At 39.0% G+C, this 18315-nt stretch overlaps 3 protein-coding genes across 4 annotated transcripts in view; 1 reads left to right on the top strand and 2 right to left on the bottom strand.

The window, feature by feature from the left end:
* Nucleotides 1-3641: 3641 nt before the first annotated feature.
* LOC135625410 (nuclear intron maturase 1, mitochondrial-like) lies at nucleotides 3642-6090 on the bottom strand. Its single transcript, XM_065130191.1, has one exon. It carries the CDS (start codon nucleotides 5969-5971, stop codon nucleotides 3788-3790), a length of 2184 nt encoding a protein of 727 aa, XP_064986263.1. The 5' UTR covers nucleotides 5972-6090; the 3' UTR covers nucleotides 3642-3787.
* A 4369-nt stretch (nucleotides 6091-10459) lies between these two features.
* Nucleotides 10460-16537, top strand: LOC135625406 (polyadenylate-binding protein-interacting protein 8-like). 2 transcript variants are annotated; one of them, XM_065130188.1, is made up of 10 exons: nucleotides 10460-11176; nucleotides 11474-11584; nucleotides 11844-11888; nucleotides 12958-13030; nucleotides 13115-13227; nucleotides 13380-13439; nucleotides 13602-13649; nucleotides 13733-13801; nucleotides 16040-16101; nucleotides 16175-16537. In XM_065130188.1, exons 1-10 carry the CDS (start codon nucleotides 10703-10705, stop codon nucleotides 16230-16232), a joined length of 1113 nt encoding a protein of 370 aa, XP_064986260.1. In that variant the 5' UTR covers nucleotides 10460-10702; the 3' UTR covers nucleotides 16233-16537. The 2 variants fall into 2 exon arrangements, with proteins under 2 accessions (XP_064986260.1, XP_064986259.1); XM_065130187.1 differs by having other exon boundaries at nucleotides 11450-11584.
* A 790-nt stretch (nucleotides 16538-17327) lies between these two features.
* Nucleotides 17328-18315, bottom strand: part of LOC103969416 (peroxidase P7) — a 1491-nt gene continuing 503 nt past the window's right edge. The window contains exons 2-3 of the mRNA XM_009382930.3: nucleotides 18188-18315; nucleotides 17328-18096 (exon numbers count right to left, since the gene is read on the bottom strand). The exon at nucleotides 18188-18315 is cut by the window's right edge and continues 64 nt beyond it. Coding sequence (XP_009381205.2) covers nucleotides 17542-18096; nucleotides 18188-18315 — 683 coding nt within the window. The 3' untranslated portion in view covers nucleotides 17328-17541. The remainder of the gene's footprint in view (nucleotides 18097-18187) is intronic.

The following is an 18315-nucleotide window of genomic DNA, read 5'->3' as shown; positions in this document are numbered from 1 at the left end:
AGAACCTTGAAAGGAGATTGGTGGCGAGATCCGGAAGACAACCCCAAGGCGATAGGGAATGGAAGAAGAGGCGACGATAATACGAGTAGAGGGCGCTTGTTTCGACAGAGGAAAAGAAGCGTAAATAACGGCCATTTATAACAGTTATGAACAGAAATATAACGATTTGGAGATGTCGCACTCAATACGATATCGTATCATCAGTTTTTAGCACTTCAATTTTTTTTCGCCACGCAGTATATCAATAAATCGATAAAACAAATAATTTAAATCGTAATAAATGAAGTTCGGGTGGCATCGGGTTTTTTTTGAATGTTGGTCGGTGACATTACTTCGACGTAGTTTAAATATGTGACATACTAATGCTAGTGACATTACTTCGACGTAATTTAAATCCGTGACATTAGTGTTGGAGACTAATGCCGATGACATTAACATTAGAGTTGGAGACTAATGCCGATGACATTAACATTAGTGTTGGAGACTAATGCCGATGACATTACTTAGACGTAGTTTTAATCCGTGTGTATAAAAAATTATATTTAAATTAATAATAAAATAGAATAAATATTATAGATGAACAGTAAATAAATTCAATTACTGTAATCTAATGGACTTTTTATAATTGATCCCATCGAAAGAAATATTTCACATTATAAACCACATATTGGATTATCATGTATAAATACAGAAAATATTTTCCCTTGGATACATAAAGATGATATTGATTTTTTTTATTTGGATCTACACAAATTATTTAAATTAGATTCAGATAATTTTCAATAAGATAAATTTGATACTTAAAATTCAGATGAAGTAAAATGCATGTATCAATTTCTAACGTTCAAATTGATATATTGACCCAATAACTTGTACAAAGTAAATCTTAATTAACATGATATAAGAAACCTTAAACTTGGGTTATTAATAACGCACCACTCAAATTCATATATACAACATAAAGAGTGTTGGAACTTCAAACAAGAAAGAAATAACTTCAGCTACTAATGTGACTAAAATGAGTAGGAAGACAAACATCACAAGTACCAGGAATTAACCTCTGCTAATCTCTGCCTGAGTAATCCATAAACAAATTAGAATCAACTTGGCTTCCAGAGTGGCTAAAATTTTCAACCAAGTACTGTTACCTTCTATCCCCTAATGCAGAACTACCTAGGTTGGATAAAGATAACATTATTTACATTTAATGTTGCTTCAAAGTTTCTTACACCCTTGCAATCCCCACAATCACCTCAGTAAATTTTCCTCGAAAAGAACCACCTGAGTGGATATTCAGTATAAAATGTTTTCTGTGTTGAAACTCATGCCATATTCTTCAGCCATGATACTGAAACACAAGTGATCGGTGATGACACTGTAGCTTTGAGCTGAAACTGCTGCAGCGGCAATATCTTCATCAAGACCCTGGTGGAACCTGAAGCTCAAAGCAACAACCTCTACACAAGCATTTAGCACGATCATGACTGAATGACCAAGATTCTTTTTCTATTTTCTGCTGGTTTAAATCACGAGCATGACTAACTACATTCGATGTCAAGAGCTGATGTCGCCTGTCCAGATTGCATTACTGCCATGGTAAAATAGTGTGACTAACATAAGATATTACTTTTTCTTGACCTGAAAAAAGAATAGAAACTTAAATAAAAAAAATGCAAATGCTGAAACATGACACCTGATATAAGTAGAAGATTTTGATAGCCTCTAAAGACTAAATAGAGTTTCCTAGCTACAAACAGAAGCATATATTATTCCAGTTGACAGAATAAAATACAGCATCATTGATTCAATCTTATTACTAGGAAAATGTTCGAATCAAATCAATGAATATTTGGAAAAAAAATGGACTTGCGGTTGCTTACCTTCCAAAGATGACAAAATCACTTGTACCTCTTATTGGAGGTATGAAGTGACCATAAAGCAAGAGGGGTGGGCATCATTCAATAAAAACTGAATTACCAACTGAACAGAAGCAACCTAGTCAATTTAGTTCAGTGTATCCATAAAAGGAACTTTTTGGCTTTTGGTTCAGCTTTGTGGAATGGAAACCGAGTAAACCAAAGAAACCATATAAATATATAGAGATAGAACTCTTCTGAGCTGGCCCAGTTTAATGACTTAGTCCTACTTGGTAATGTCTAAACTAAATTAAACTTAGTTTTATCATTATATAAATCACAAAACTTCATTTGTGAACCGACTTAGCATATCAAGAAAGGAATGAAGCCTACCTGGTCATCTCTTCTTGCAAGTTGCTACGACTGGTGTGCAAACCAAACCAATCAAACTGATCAAATAATAATCTTAGTTTTATTAGGTCAGTTTTCAATAATTAGGTTCGACTCGGTCGATAAGATCAATACATCACAGACTGACGAAATTGAACATGAATAATCTAGAACTGACTGAACCAACCGAATGATCAACCTGTAGAACAATGCTCTGAAAAGTGCCTACATTAGTGTTGTGCAGCATAAATGTACCATAGACTGCAAATTACAGGTGCAAGTATAAAAGAGTCATTACCGTGGAAGTTAAATCAGAAAATCATACATAATAAGGAATTGTGTAGAATAATATACAGTTCAAATAAGAAAAACATAGCTGTTAAAAGCTACCATCAAACTACATGTCAAAGTACTTCAAACTAGTCTGGCTCTGTGCACTCCAAAATAGTGTTAAAAAATGGAAGATAAATGTAGTTGATGATTTCAGCATTACAGCAGCAAATAGACAAAGAAAATGAAGGGGATCAACACCTCAACATGATGTGATCTGTCAAACCTCTAAAGTGTAGAAGACACTAGAGTACAAAAGCAATTTCGTTCTTTTTTGTCTAACTAAATTGGATGAGTCAATGAGGTTTCAAGCAGAAAACTGTTCAATTAAGATGACGAATGAAAAACATATAGTTGACACAATAGAAGGCCAGATATTGGAGATCTGATAATTATCTGCAAAATGTGGATATGAATGTGCTAGCATGTGATTAATCTCACATTGGATGATTGAGATGATCTTGAGTTCTTGTACATGAGAATTGTCAAAGTCTTACAGATTCCAGCTACCCAAGTGGTCAGTAATACAATACATGAGAATTGTCAAAGTCTTTTAGAATACTGGCAAATCGTCCAAATAATCAGGCAACATTGAAAGACCTCACCTCCTAGATTAACACGTGCAGTCTTCTTTTCAAGTTCCTACCTACCCCTTAGGAATTTGGCAGGGTCTAAGGTTCTTCCATTGTTCCAACCTATGTCAAGGTAGTTAAAGCCCTATGGATTGACTCTAGAAATGGATAAGAATATTTAAAATGAAGACCTACAAGTTATTATAGTAGCACAAGCAAACTCCAGAATGAAATTAAAAAATTTTAAAAGCAGATTTATGTGTGTATACATGAAAAACACAATCAGACTTAGAGAAGGGAAAAAAATCTCATTTTATTGAAATTTTAAGAAACAAATTAACATGAAAAAAATATGGGTGTGTATATCACAATCAGATATAGATTATGTGGGGTCACTAAATTTATATGGTTATGAAATGAATACAGGGAATATCCACCATTTCCATAATGATATTAACTCTTAGGACTCAGAAATGGAGGCATTTACCTTGACATCTCTAAGGTGCTGTCCAGTTCGCTGCTATCATTGTTAACCTAACCACTCTCAGATTTTTACATCTTCAAGAAGTGAATGATCAAAGATGTTCCATCTGAAAGGAGATCTAGAAATGATACAACACTTTACTGCTTGGTACAATCTCATCCTGCACAAGAAACTCTACAAGCATTGGCACCCTCCTCCAACTTCCCTTGTTCTTTCGTGGTTCTTTGTGATTTGCTCCAAACTCCAAAAACCTTGTAATCCCAAACAACCTTAGAAATATCATCTTGTGGTGAACTTAATTCTTGCTGCTTTATTGACTTGTGCAATTCACAAAAGAACTTTGGATCTTGCAACTTAATATATTCACGCAATACCAGCTCATGATCAGGTACCCAGTTCCTTGGGAATGGTATGTAATCGCATGATGGTATCAGTGACATATGAGAGAACTGAATACCATCAATGGCATCAACAAGGCCCATCCTCAGAAGATCAGAAAACTCTGGTGCATCATTCCTTGAGCTCTCTCTCAGTGGATGGCTTAGATCACGTGAAGCAATCTTGTAAACCTTGGCACGAGACTTCAGTCTATACCTTGCAGCATACAGTTTAGCCAAGGAACTCCTAATGACATAACCACAAAACCCAACAACCTTCTTTCGGTTGTCTGCATATTTGTACCAATCCGCCATTGTCTCAAGGAACTTGTTCATCTGAGAGTTGGTGTGTGCCTGACCAGAATACAGCATTGGCGTGCAGGGCAATGGCTCAGGATCCTTATCCCCCTTGACAAGCTCAAGTCGTCTAAACTTTCTGATGCACTGTTGCATGCTTGCAGTGATGGAGAGCAGTGTGCCAACACCTTTCTGGCTTATGATATTTCCACCTGTGGCCGTATACCGCAACGTAGGGTGTATCACCCTCCGACAAATCACATGATCCAAGAACTCAATCCCCCTAGTAATGTGCTCAATCTCTGTCTCTGAATTCTCTAACCTCAACCCATAAGTGATCTCGCAGAATTCAATCAGAGCCTTCCTCAATTCCACTGCATCCTCTCTCGGTCCTCGAATTCCAATCAATATGTGAGACCCATAACGAATATAGTCCATCTTCCTGGTCTTCTCATTCCCACTCGACGGAACAAATTCAGGCCAGGCGGGGTTATGAGAACCATCGTTGATAGACTCCTTCCAAATGGAGTCGAGCTTGGATGCACGGAAATATTTAGCGATCCTCTCTTCCATCCAGTAGTCCAGTTCACTAAGACAGATATTAGCAAGCAGAGGGCTCAGGATCCCGCAGTGGCCGTAATTTGGAACCCAGGTGGCTTCCCGTGGAGCGAAACCGAAGAACGTGCGCAACCAGTAAGGGTCCGGTTTAGGTTCATTCTCGTTCAGAACCTTCTTCTTCCTTCTCTTCCTCAGCATCTTCCGCTTCATCCGCTTCTTGGTCAACCGGTCCACTTCCTGATCCCGTGGCAGAGACCCTGCCTTGACGGGCGTCCTCAGCGCAGATTTAATCAAGCTGAGGACTTTGCGGTCCGACACGCCCCTCTCGACGCAGCGCAGGATGACATCAGTTCCGAGGCCGTCCGCAACGCTGGAAAGGTCGGCTTTGAGGAACCATAGGTAGCCGGCGAAGTGGGAGCGTAATGTGCGGAGGACAGTGTGGGGGCTGCGGCCGGGGCGGAAGGCGTGGGACTTGGGGGAGAAGCGGGGCTCAAACGCAGGCTCGAGGAGAAGGAGCAAGAGCTCCTGGAGTACGCGGTCCTGGAAGGGGGGCGGGGCGGCGTCGAGGAGGGCCTGAAACTTGCGGCGGGAGATCGGGCGGGTGGAAGGTGGGTCGACGGGGGAGCGGAGGAGGAGGTGGGTGGAGGCGCCCCAGGGGTGGGGGCGGCGGGGGGAGGCGAGGACGGAGACCTGGAGAGCGAGGAGGGAGCGGAGGTGGGGGAGGTGGATGGCACCCCGAGGGGGGAAGGAGCCGGTGTGGTGGGCGCAGGCGCGCTGGTAGGCGAGGACCCAGAGGTCGAACTTTTTGAGGAATCCGGTGAGGTTAGGAAGCGGCGGGGCGTCGGCGGGACGGCCAAAGCAGCGCACCCATAGGTCGGAGCACACCTGAATGGGATCTTCCTTCATCAGATCATACGGGTTCTGGAGAGCTTGCCGCTGCTCTTCCTGTTTTCGGAGGAGATCGACGTCGTCGGAGGAGGAGGGAGGACACGGATGACGGTTGTGGGCGAGGGTGGAAGTGGAGCGGGGAGAGAGCAAGAGGAGGAGGGAGGACGTGCGGTGGTGCCGGAGGAGGAAGAAGAGGGATATGGGGGTTGGACAGGGCATAGTTGGTGTATGATGTTGGTATTAGATTCTCAGAGGCTTTTAATCAAACAGGTAATGCTCACAAGTGCTCGGCATTGAAACCACACGGCCTCAAAAGGCATTCTATTCGCAAAATATGCTAAAATTACATATTAATTATATTTGTTATTTTAAAATATTCGAATTTAAGACTTAACATGATGTCTCACGAGGGACACGTGGAGAGAATCACACGGTGCAAAGTGTGGACGTAAGTACACCGAGTGAACCCTTCACCATTCCGGTCCGGTGAGCATCTTCGAACACTGAGTTAACTCGGTATCGTTTGCTGGGGAACCCGCGGGGTTCGCCAATCGAACGACTCCTCGAGAACGAAGCGATTCATTTTGGCTTGCATGGAGTATACGCCAAGTCATGAAGAGCTCGACTCAAGAAGAACGCCTTGGAATCACCAAACCTCCCCAGATCATGCGAGACCCACGTTCTAATCCCCTTCCCACGCCCTTCACTAAAAGAAAGCAATGGTAGCACAGCAATCGCAGTGAAGGTGGAAGGTGAAGATAGAAGCGTTTGACGGGTAAATGGTATTAAGGATTCACACATGAATCTTTGTGACTAAAACCTGAATTGATAATCTCGATCGTATGCTACAAGAAAACGTGAACAACGAATCACCTTTACAGCTTACAAGAGCAAGAAGAAGAGATCGCCGCCGAACTTGGAGAAGAGACACCCAAGTAGGAAAAGAGACGTGCAACGAATTAGGGGCTGCTCCTTCAAGGTCTCGAGGTGGATTTGTCGTCGCAGAAGAGGTCGATCGAGTCGGGTGCGTCGTTGTGGCGCCAGGAAGAGTCGGACGGGGGAACGAAGCCCCTCGGGAGCATTGCCGAGAACGTCCTTGCTCCGAGTTCATGATGATAACCGCGGCTCTTCTTTCTCCTCCACCTTCTCCTCCTCTCGCTGTTCTGGATCATGTGGTCGTCGTCGGAAGGATAAGGCCGAGCCCTCGGCTTCATGGGATGGAAGCCTCGGCGGTAGCGGTCAGAGACGAGGGGTTCGGGGGCATTTTCCTGTCGGGTAGAGAGGGAGAGGGAGACACGAGGGAAAGAGAAGAGGAGAAGAGAGAGAAGGAAGAAGAGCAGCGAGGTGAACAACCCTACACTATGGCTGAAACCCATGAGAGTTGAGAAGCGGATGGTTGGGAGGCATCTGTTAGGGGTGCAGCAGCAAAGGAGAGAAAGAGAGGTGGGAGAGAGTAGTCATGTAATTTAGATCCCAAGGAGGCTCCCATTTGATATATTGTGTTACCAGTATCATTACAGCCAAACTAAAAGCAAGGGAGAGGTCTGACCCAACTTTGACAGAACAAAGAAAAGTCAAAGACAAAGACTCAAAAGCTTTGGGTTTCACTGCATCCTCATTCTTGATCTCAAGTGTAATCATCTGATTTCCAGCGTAGGACTGCCACATGAATGGCTTCAATCTTTTTCTTTTCCCTCTTATTCCTTCTTTCACAGATGTATCTTTGGGTTCACTTTTGTTGCGGTGGCCCTTAAAGCTTTACTCTGTTTCCTGGCACTCATTCTCCTTACTTTTGACCCACAAAAGGAGGGAATGAAACCAATTCATGGAGGTTTGTAGACCCACATATCAGACTGTCATAGTTTGATTCTAGTTACAAGGTTGTTCTTGTTTCTGCAACCATTAGAGCAGCAGAGAACTGCAATTGAGTCTGATCATAAGGCTAAACCAGATCAAATTCAAGATAGTAGTCATCTTCTTTCTCCAGCAGTGTTTTGTTCTTACAGTGCAAGCGAGGATTGATGGCTTTGCTAAACCGATAAACAAGTCCTATAGCTTTGGAAAGTGCTGCTGTAGTGTGTTCCACGGACACAGTTTCTTTTGGCTCTGTCCACCCACCATTCAAGGGAACAAGCTCTCTATGATTACTGTAAACTCCATGGGATGAACAGATACACCACTGCTTATGATTTCTGGACCCCCTGCGCCGTTTCTCCTTATCATTTCACCTTCACTAACAGTATTGTATAGCATTTGGTGAGGCATCTGCTGTCCCATATTAATTAGTACTATATGTGGTGAACTCCATGACCAGCAGATCATGCAACAAAAGGAAGAGACAGATTCCAAATGTTTAATTGCCTGGTGTTTATCTCCAGAACCAGAAGAAGAATGCGTGCAGAATAAGAAGCGAACTGGAGATCCTCTTTCTTCAATCACTGAACAAGTTAGTATGAAATGATCAGTGCTTCTCTCTGTGTTTCTTCTCTTTCTTTCAGCTGTTGTGTTCATGGCCACAGAAGGAGAAAAGAAGGTTACAAGAATCAAATCATTTTGAAAGGTTCGATATCTTATCTCGATTGGTTTCGAGTTAACATCCCGTTATCCTAAATCTCACTCATTTTTATCGAAGAATCAAATCATTCTTGCACCCTAATATCACTGTGCATTCATTATTGTTTTATCATATTGAATCAGGAGAAAAACCTGCAACAAGAAAAGCAATAAAAACCTTTCCCATGACGAATTAAAACGTAGGCACACACATCAGTGTTCGTCAGCCATTTGTCTCAAACATACGTGCAAAGAACACACCATAATCAACATGACTAAACCTCGTAGAAATCTCAAACACCCTTTGTTGCCTTCGGGCTTTCCTCCTCGTGAAGTGTGAAGGCAGAGAACGCTCCCTCTCCACCTCACTTTCCGTGCCAAACTGGTCATCCACGCACCCACACACACACACAATTTTAGGCTGATAAGGACACCCATCGTTTCATTTACGAGTACTGTCGGCTTCACGGAAACTCCATTAATGGCCATACCCATCCATCCTCCAACACCGTCATAACAAGTCGTAATATTAACTAATTCTTTTAAAATATATTAATATAATGATTGAAAAATAATGTACTAAAATCTTAATAAATGAAATATTTATATATACGATGAGATAAGATAATTTTATTATAATTTAAGATGTCATTCTATGTCGAGACCCGATAAGTTGTTATATAAAGGAAGTGATCGGATTATATAGACCTTTGTCATAAATGGTAAAGGGATTATTTGGATATTTACCAGAAACGATAAAGGGTATGTGCTTAGAGCTCACGATGCTTTAGATTATGTTTGGTGGTCATTCAGAAATGGATAAACAATATTATGTTTTAGATCCCACTTCACATTCTATCTGTTTGATATGATATCGAGAGCTTTGGTTATGTGCTTTTATATCTGCTCTGGATAAGAATGAAATATATACAACGTCAAATGCGAGCTTCTGTTTCGTATTTGTTCTTTAATATGTTTCGAAACGCTATATGCTCTAAAATGTTTCATATAAAAAAAAGGTAAAGTTCAAGATTAAAAATTGATTATATTTTATTATTATGTTGGAAAGAATTATACTTCAATTTTATCTTCACTTTCTTTACATTTTGATCAACCGAATCCATATATTTGATGTTACATAGGAAATATAGTCAATAAGAGCCTAATTAATTATATTTGTCATGTAGCATAAATTAAAAAATATTATTTTTTTATTTCAAGAATATTCTAGAATATTATATCCTTTTCTTCCTTAGACTTTTTCTTTGAAATACTAAGGTAACAATTTTAAGACCCTCTTAATGAATTTTCATTTAGATCAATTTTTTTTTTCTCTTTGTCGTTTCAGAAAAAAAAGAATAATTATTTGGTTAGTATAATTTTTGCTATTTTGACTATTTTTATTATATCAAATTAAGTATAAGCTACTCTTGCATAGACTCAAATCTAACATTTATTTAATATTCAGAAGAAAAAAAATGCAAATAAAGAATCACTCCTATTAATGCTCGACAAATTGATTTATTCTTATTGCATATATTTATTACATCAATTTAGTAGATACATCATTCCATAGGTTGTTATTCTTCTAATCAAGATGGCACACTTCTCAACCCCCATGGGAACCATTTGATCTCCACTCAGCAAAATTGGGTGCCATGCTCTCTCACACATCACACTCATCAACACCCCATATGTTCTTTACATTGTCTAATTGGGCCCACTACCAACCATTTCTTGCTTTAATAAATGTCACCTAATGGTCCAACTTCTCCCCCCAACCAACCTCCACATTCCAATGTGGAAAGAAAAATAAGAACTAAGAGACACAAGCAATGTCACACATGCCATCACCACTAGCTCATAACTTACTCCCATTTCCATCCATCAATGTCAATTTTCTTCATATTTGTCCAACATTTAGACATAATAATTCCACCAATTAACCTCATATTTTTCTCACATTACATAATTTTTTTTAATTTTTTTAATATATATATATATATAAAATAAATATAACATATATATATATATATAATATAATATAATGTATTTTTTTTTGTCTCTCTGAAAAATTTATATGTTGAATTAGAGCTCGAATTAAAAGACTGCAATTTTGGAATTAGTTGCTATTTATAGCAACAACTCATCACCCCCTTTCACCCTCTCTTTCTCTCCCATCATCGAATCCGCATCTCGTCCCCATTTTTGCTCCAAGAAGGGCTTGAGAAAAGAGCGAGAGAGCGAACAGGCAATGGCGATAGAGATGGATTTCTGCTGAGGTTTCGCCGATCGCTTGGCTTCTTTGGTTGCTGCGATTGAATTGTGGAAACTCGATCGGGTTTCCGGCGGTTCTTGTGGGTGTTTGTGATTTTTTGTCGTAGAGGGAATAAATAAATGGCTGCTGTGGCGGAGAAGGCGGTGGGGGCGGATGATCAGTTCGTCCGCCGCCAGGCCCCGGCGGCGGATGCGGAGTACCGGAGCGACGTGCGGAAGCTGGTTGATTTGCTCTCCAAATTGAACCCCGCCGCTGAGGAGTTCGTCCCTTCTTCTTGCACCGCCGCCGCCGGCGGTGGCCGGAAATCTGACTGCCGCCTCTCGGCCGATGCCCCTGTTTTCGTGGCGTCGAATGGATTTTATAGCAATGGAGGGATTGGTAATGGTGGTGGGAGCAAGGATTCGAGTAGCGATGGATCATCGAATAATCGGCCGAACAGCGGCGATGGTTGGAAATCCAATGTCCGGCTTTCAGCTGATGCCCCTGTTTTTGTGGCGTCGAGTGGTTTATATAGCGATGGACTGATTAGTAACGGTGGTAGCATTAAGGATTCGAGCAGCGATGGATCATCGAATAATCAGCCGAATCGCAGGGTAATTTCTTTCGTATCGATTTAGATTCCGTCCTCGTCTGATCTATTTCAGAAAATGTTGTCGAGCAATCGGTAATTTTAGGGTTTTGGGTTTTATCTTAGGAGTTGTCAATTCATTTTCAAGAAAACTAGGACGGGAATAGGGGAAACTAGAGAATTTGACTGGATCGTATTGCGATCTGCTGTATTTTATCAATAATTTAGGTTTTTCCCACTTTTTTCCCTTTTTCTCCGAGCAAAATTATTGATGTTTTAAACCTTATTGTGATTCAAGGGTACCATTTTATCTCTTTGCCAGAGAAGAAATGGCTATAATCAGGGGCGAAGAAGGATGAATGAAAGGGTTCGAAGGGCCGACAGAGAGGATAGCATTAGGCGAACTGTTTATGTTTCTGACATTGATCAGCTTGTGAGTATATAAATTTTCTGCTTTGACCCTCCGTTAACATCATCGTCGTACTTGTGATTGTTGCCATTGCCCAACTGCTAAAGCTGTATTGGTGCTTCTTTAATTGGTAATATATGCTATTGTATTAATTGTGCTAACATGAACTGTTGTGATTGTTGCCATTGTCCAACTGCTAAAGCTGTATTGGTGCTTCTTTAATCGGTAATATATGCTATTGTATTAATTGTGCTAACATGAACTGTTGTCTAACGAATATCAGGTGACTGAAGAGAAGCTTGCTGAGATATTTTCTACCTGTGGCCAAGTAAGTTTCTCAAACTGCGATAATTAAAGATTATTTGAATATATCATACAAGGATGGTGATATGATCGACAACATTACTCTTTTTCTATTCTTTTCCATTTAAGAAATTTCGTGTGTCAATTATTCTTCAATCCAACTTATATTTTCAGCAGAGATATTCTTTTTGTTGATGCAAGTTACTTTTGTATCTTTTAAAGTAAAAAAATGATCATTCAACTAATCTCTTAATAATTCTGAACCAGTTCAACAAATTACAAATATTTGGATTTGTTGAAACGGCTAATTTCTGATTTTGTAACCATTATTTTTTGAATTGTATCATCTCAGAGGAACAATCTATTGTCACCACCAATAATTGGATCTTATTGACACTAGTGATGAGGTTGTTAGCTTGTTTGTGGAGGCACAATATCTGGGCAAAAGTGGGCAATTTATTGATTTCATTTGGGACCAACATATCAAGATATTGGGTTGATAACTTGATCCACATCAAGATTTTACCCAGTTGGATTTTGAATTGTATGGTCCATTTAAAGCCTTACATAGAGTTGCCCAAGGGGCCACGACATTGCGAAACATGGAAGAGAGTGAGAACACAATACAACAAAAAGGACATCAAGTATAGTTATGTTGTCATGGACATAAGCAGCCTCAGCAACTTAGTATGCACCGGAGTTGTGTTCTTAAGATGCAATTTTTGCTCTATAAAATGCACACTTTATAGGAGTGTGCATCCATGATCATCAGTACATCACTATAATGTTAGGAAGACTCAAATACTCTCAAAAGCCTTCCTGAGTTAAAGCCAGTATGAACTATGTGAGGAGAAAGTGAGTATGAATCTATGTAAGGGAAAAGTGAGACTATATGAAGCAAATTTGTTTGGTATCAAAGGAAAAGGTAAGAAATGTCATTCACAATTAGTGCCTGTTTGTGGAATCATGTTTTTCAGTTCATGGCACACATGTTGCTTTTTCTTTTTCCTATCACTGTAGAAATGCAGGGATTATATGGGTTTACTTCGCCACATTTTTCTTTTTCTGATCATTGTAAGATTTCTGTACTGAAGGTAGTTGATTGCCGTATTTGTGGTGACCCCCATTCAGTTCTGCGATTTGCCTTTATAGAATTTTCAGATGAAGGTAAGTGCACACAAGTCACAACACCCATCCTTTCGAACATATGATTATCAAGAACCTTTTGACACTACGGATATTTGCTCATAGATGGTGCAAGGACAGCTCTAAATCTTGGTGGGACTGTGCTTGGTTTCTATCCAGTCAAGGTCTTGCCTTCAAAGACTGCAATTGTGCCTGTGAATCCAAAGTTTCTTCCTAAGGTAAGCCAGTGAATTTGTTTCATACCTAAATTTCTACTGCTTTATAGATATTGTTCTAATTGCCTGAAATTTACAATATGGGGATTGCCTTGTGAATTTCCTCATGCTATTCATTATTTTTAAATATTACTAATGGTTGAGATGTTAAGCAGTCTGAGGATGAGAGGGACATGGTCATAAGGACAGTTTACTGTACAAACATAGACAAAAAGGTACATTGGCTTCTGTTTCCTTTGGCTTGGCCCATATGTTTCTTAGCATGCTATCATAAATTACTTCCAAGGATTACTTAGCGGAAGCAGATTTATAGTAGCAATTATACAGATCCAATGGAACAGTCTTTTCATTACCATAGCCTACTATATTTATTGCAGGTAACTCAAACAGATGTCAAAGCTTTGTTTGAGCATTTCTGTGGTGAGGTCAGACTACTATCCTCAAATTCGTTTTTTTTTAATAATCATTTAAAATAGTTCTTTGCTAGTCAGTTAACTATTTTGTACAGGTTTCTCGTCTACGACTTCTCGGTGATAATATACACTCTACACGTATTGCTTTCGTTGAATTTGTTCAGGTAACTAGCTTAGCAGTTTCTTGCATTAGATTGTTAATTGGTTATTGATATGCTATGATTTTTTCCGTATGGTCTTGTAGCTGCTTAAGCAGAATTTGTCTCTATCGTCGATATCAAAACAAATGTCTAATCTTGTAACAGACTTTTCCTCTGCTCTAGGAAAGGTACCTGTAGTATATCTAGCTTCCCAGAAAGTGGCCACGTGATATGACAGTTTGCAAAAGTCAATGATATGAAACAAGTCTAGTGGAAGCTAATTACATTTCATGGACATAGTGCTCACCGCTCTGCTCTTGCAGTGGACTTTGATTGGCTATTTGGAGACCAATAGCCTTCTCAGCTTACTGGTTTAGTTTAATTTGATGTACAAACATAACCCTCAATTTAACGTACAAACATAACTCTCAATTTAACCTAAACTAGTCCAGATAAAATAAACTTTAACCTGAAACTTTTACGCTAACAGTCTTTCTCATCTCTCATCATGCTTTGCAGTGGGTACATAGGTAATAACAGGCTGTTCTTAGTATTGGTCCCCTAGGATGCCTATACAAGGGGTTACATATGAACAATATTCAAACTGTACTTACAGTGTTGTGTCACTTTTTATTATTTCGATATTGTATGGCTTCTGGATGGCCAGATATTTTTTAGATTTATAGCTCCTGACTGACCAGATATTTTTGAAAATTTTCTGATACTGTTTATCATTGGCACCTCACACAAAACTTACATGCTAAATAAATTCTCTGCATCTGCACGACATTTGTGTTTAGAATTTGATGTCGTAGTTCATTTGATTGTTAATAATATAATAGTAATTTGTCTGCTGCATGCTACTTATGCATTTTTTTGAAGATGCTCTTTTTAATGATAATCATTTTACGTTCTACAAGTCTCAGCCTTAAGGTTGATGTTAATTTTCTATGAGCCATATGCTGGGCATGCTATATACTGATCTCATTTACTTGAAGCTCCAATGTTAGAAATTCTAATAAAATTCTGTACTTTATTCATTCCAATGTGAACCCGACAATTAGAAGAGAATATATATATATATATATATATATATATATATATATATATATATATATATATATACATATATATATATTGTATGTATTTATGTATGTATTGCAAAACTTAGTAGCTGAGCATAAAGTCTAGGGAAATAAATTTTGATATGTGGGAAACTATAAGAATCTGATATGTATTTTTTAAGACAAGGATATTAAGAAATATGTTGTAAAGGCAAAAAGAGCTAGTGATGAAACTTTATTATTAAGTTGTGTTAGATGAAGAGATATTAAGTGTAATGAGTGCTTATACCCCTCAAATAAGATTAAATTATTGGGGAATCTTTGGAAAAAATATAGATTTATTGAGAACATTCCAATAACTGAGAAACTTATTACTAAAGCGATCATGAATGATCGCATAAGGAATATGAAGAATTTAAGAGAATACACAAGGATTATGGATATGTGGAGAAGAATGAACTGACAGATTAAATTTCTAGATGTAAAGGATTTATTATTTGTAAGACTAAGAGGGATTTCGTTAAAGTGGAGAGGGTCATCATGAGCTCTATGTACTTGTCGTGTGTCCCTTAGATACATAAAATGTGTTATTAGACTATTGTAAGTCCATAAATGATTTATAGGTTGGAATTTTGGATGATTTAAAAATAACATATAGAAAAAATTAGGATTGCTGATATGAGGATGTTGAAATAGATGTACCATTTCCAAAATCGTGAGTAAGAAATGAACACAGATGCAATACGAGATGAGATAAAAAAAAATCATTTAAAAACAATTTAAATGCTATGGACATGCACAAAAGAGAGTTGTAAATGCTCCGGTTGCACAAGATTTGTTGTGTCAGAATAGATGGAGAACACCTAAGTAACTGTCAAGAAAAAAAAAAGATCTGGTTGCTCTTGATTTGACCAGTGATATTGTTATAGATGTAGTTCAATGGTATTATAAAATTCCTATAGCTAACCAAGTATTTAGGAAATTACGGTTTCTTATTATATATATTTTTGGATCAAAGACATTATATCTGGTGAATAGGAAAATGACATCCTTTATTTGATATTTATATTACTTTTCCATGATGATTTTTTAGTGTACTTTACCTTTTCTTTATGATTAAGCTTGAAAGTTAACCAGGCATTTTCAGGTCACAAAGAAGTGATATAAGTGTGTTATCTTTTCATGATTCTGATGACAGGCAGAAAGTGCAATCGCAGCTCTGGGTTGTAGTGGCATGATTCTGGGAGCTCTACCTATCAGGTATGCTCTCAATTCTTCAACAGTACATCATATAAATTATCTTAAACAATGACTCCTAATTCATGTTGTTCAGGGTGAGTCCTTCGAAGACACCAGTGAGGCCACGCATATCTCGGTCAATCTCAAACTGAAGTGAGTTCCATGACAATTGAACCCTGGCAATTTTCATGTGCTGAATCACATCTGCTTGCCCGCATGACTCTCCATAAAGGCCTTAATGCTTGAATGAGACTATGTTGCAACTAGCTCTATGTTCCTTCTATTTGTTCCTCTTGGCTGGAAGAGCCAAAGAAACTTGGTAGGAACAGATTAGTTTTTCGGTAGCTAATGTTATTTACCCGACCAGTAAGAGCCCTTTAACTGAACCAATTATTTAACCCGTGAGCTACATCATGTTCTAATGCAACATGATAGCTTGTTTACCTTTCTTTCTTTATATCCATCGTAGATCTCTGCTTGTGCCTGGGAAATTTGGTTTGTTTAATATCTTCCTAGGAATTATATGTGTATGGTAGTCTTTAATAATAAGGTAGCACTAATGAACATTAAAACAACAAAGTTTAATCTCTAAAGTTTAACAATAATTTATGTTCTGGCCATGTTTTATGAATAGACTGGTAAGCACAGCACGTAAGAGTTTCTTCTTCCATTGCGTATTGATGCTTTGAGTGGAATGCTACTTCTTGTAATATAAGGTACTTAAAGTGTATTTAGAAATATATTTGAAATATGTATTGAGAGTCTAATGCATATTTTCAAAATGAATCGATGTTTGATAATTTTTTTAATAATCATATTTGGCCTAGATGTTGGATTATAAATGCTCAAATATTAATGCTACTTCAGAGTAGTATTAGCATTCCAGCATTTGTGAGATGCTAATGAATTTTCTTTAAAAAAAATTAAGGAATCTTATGATATTCTTTAAAATAATAAGATTACCTTTATATAATAGAAACTCTAACCTTTGTTATCACTATATAAAATTTTTATTTATTTATTTTTAAATATTATTTTACATTCATTTATATGATTATAATTTTGTTTTTATTATGAAATTTTTTTGTAGAATTATATAAATATATATAATAAATATTAAACATATTAGAAGGATAAATTTTGGCACATAATATTTAATAAAAAATTAAAATATAATTTTCATCAATTATTAAATATACCTTTAAGAAAAGGGCCTTTTCCTTTCTTTTTCTTTTTTAACACCTTAGGAAACTTCAATTGCTCGGACTTATTCTAATTAACAAAAATAAAATAACTTAACCAGAATAGGTCAAGTTTTACACAATTGTGAATCATTCAATGCAATCGATAATATCTGCCACTCTGGGAGAGGAGACAGCCCTGAGACCCTAAACGCCTGTATACAAACGCTATTACTTGGAAAACGTTGCTACATGCAATATTGCTTGCTTTCACGGCCGATCAAAAATTTACCGTCCTGCAGTTCAATCTGATCTCCCCGATGGTCCCCGTCAACGGGCTCATGTTCCCCATCTTCACCATCGCCGCCGCAAAATCGCTCTGAAACGCGGCTGCATTGGTGCTGTACGTCATCACCACCGAGTCCTGGGATCCGCCATTGAAGAGCTCCTGGTCCGAGTGAAGCAGTCCCTTGTTGAGCATCAGGTTCTGGTAGTACAGGTTGTCGAACGCTTCCGGGCTCTGGAGGTCAAGAGGAGCCAAGTTGTCGTCGCCTCCGACGGAGGGGCAGCCTTGCCTGCGGAGGGCCGCGAAGCTGCCATCCACGTTGGTGTCGTTGTAGACGTGCGGCCGGAAGTTGAGGCACCGCGCTTGGCCGATGGTGTGCGCTCCTGAGAGCGCGGTCATGTCCTGCGCGCTGAATCCCTTGGAGACGAACAAGGAGATGAGTTTGGGGAGGTCGTGGAAGGGTGCAGGGATGTCGGTGTTCGCCGCACTCTGGCTCGCCGTCGTCGCGTCCCTGCGTCCGAGTTGCACGGTCCAACTCGGTCCTCCGAGCTACAACGAACTCGTTATCCATCCAAATCAGCACAAGCTAAAGCAACAATGCCAGAGAGAACAAGAGATGGCTGTAGCGATGGTTGATTACCAGGACGACGCCATCCCGCGCTGCGAGAGCTAATATGTCGGCGCACGACACGGTGGCAGCGCAAGCTGCTTCGACGCTGGTCTTGATGGCGTCGATCACTTCATAGCCTCGTAAAGAGCCGTTGTTGG

The sequence above is a fragment of the Musa acuminata genome, chromosome BXJ2-10 (assembly GCF_036884655.1).
Source record: "Musa acuminata AAA Group cultivar baxijiao chromosome BXJ2-10, Cavendish_Baxijiao_AAA, whole genome shotgun sequence".
Taxonomy (NCBI): domain Eukaryota; kingdom Viridiplantae; phylum Streptophyta; class Magnoliopsida; order Zingiberales; family Musaceae; genus Musa; species Musa acuminata.
This window is presented reverse-complemented; position numbering and strand designations above follow the sequence as displayed.

Bases quoted from the DNA above. Each gene is read 5' to 3' on its own strand.
- LOC135625406 (XM_065130187.1), top strand. From the start codon at position 10,703: ATGGCTGCTGTGGCGGAGAAGGCGGTGGGGGCGGATGATCAGTTCGTC. The intron at 13,650-13,732 runs GTCAGACTACTA...TATTTTGTACAG, and splicing joins TTGAGCATTTCTGTGGTGAG to GTTTCTCGTCTACGACTTCT. The intron at 16,102-16,174 runs GTATGCTCTCAA...CATGTTGTTCAG, and splicing joins CTGGGAGCTCTACCTATCAG to GGTGAGTCCTTCGAAGACAC.
- LOC135625410 (XM_065130191.1), bottom strand. From the start codon at position 5,971: ATGCCCTGTCCAACCCCCATATCCCTCTTCTTCCTCCTCCGGCACCAC.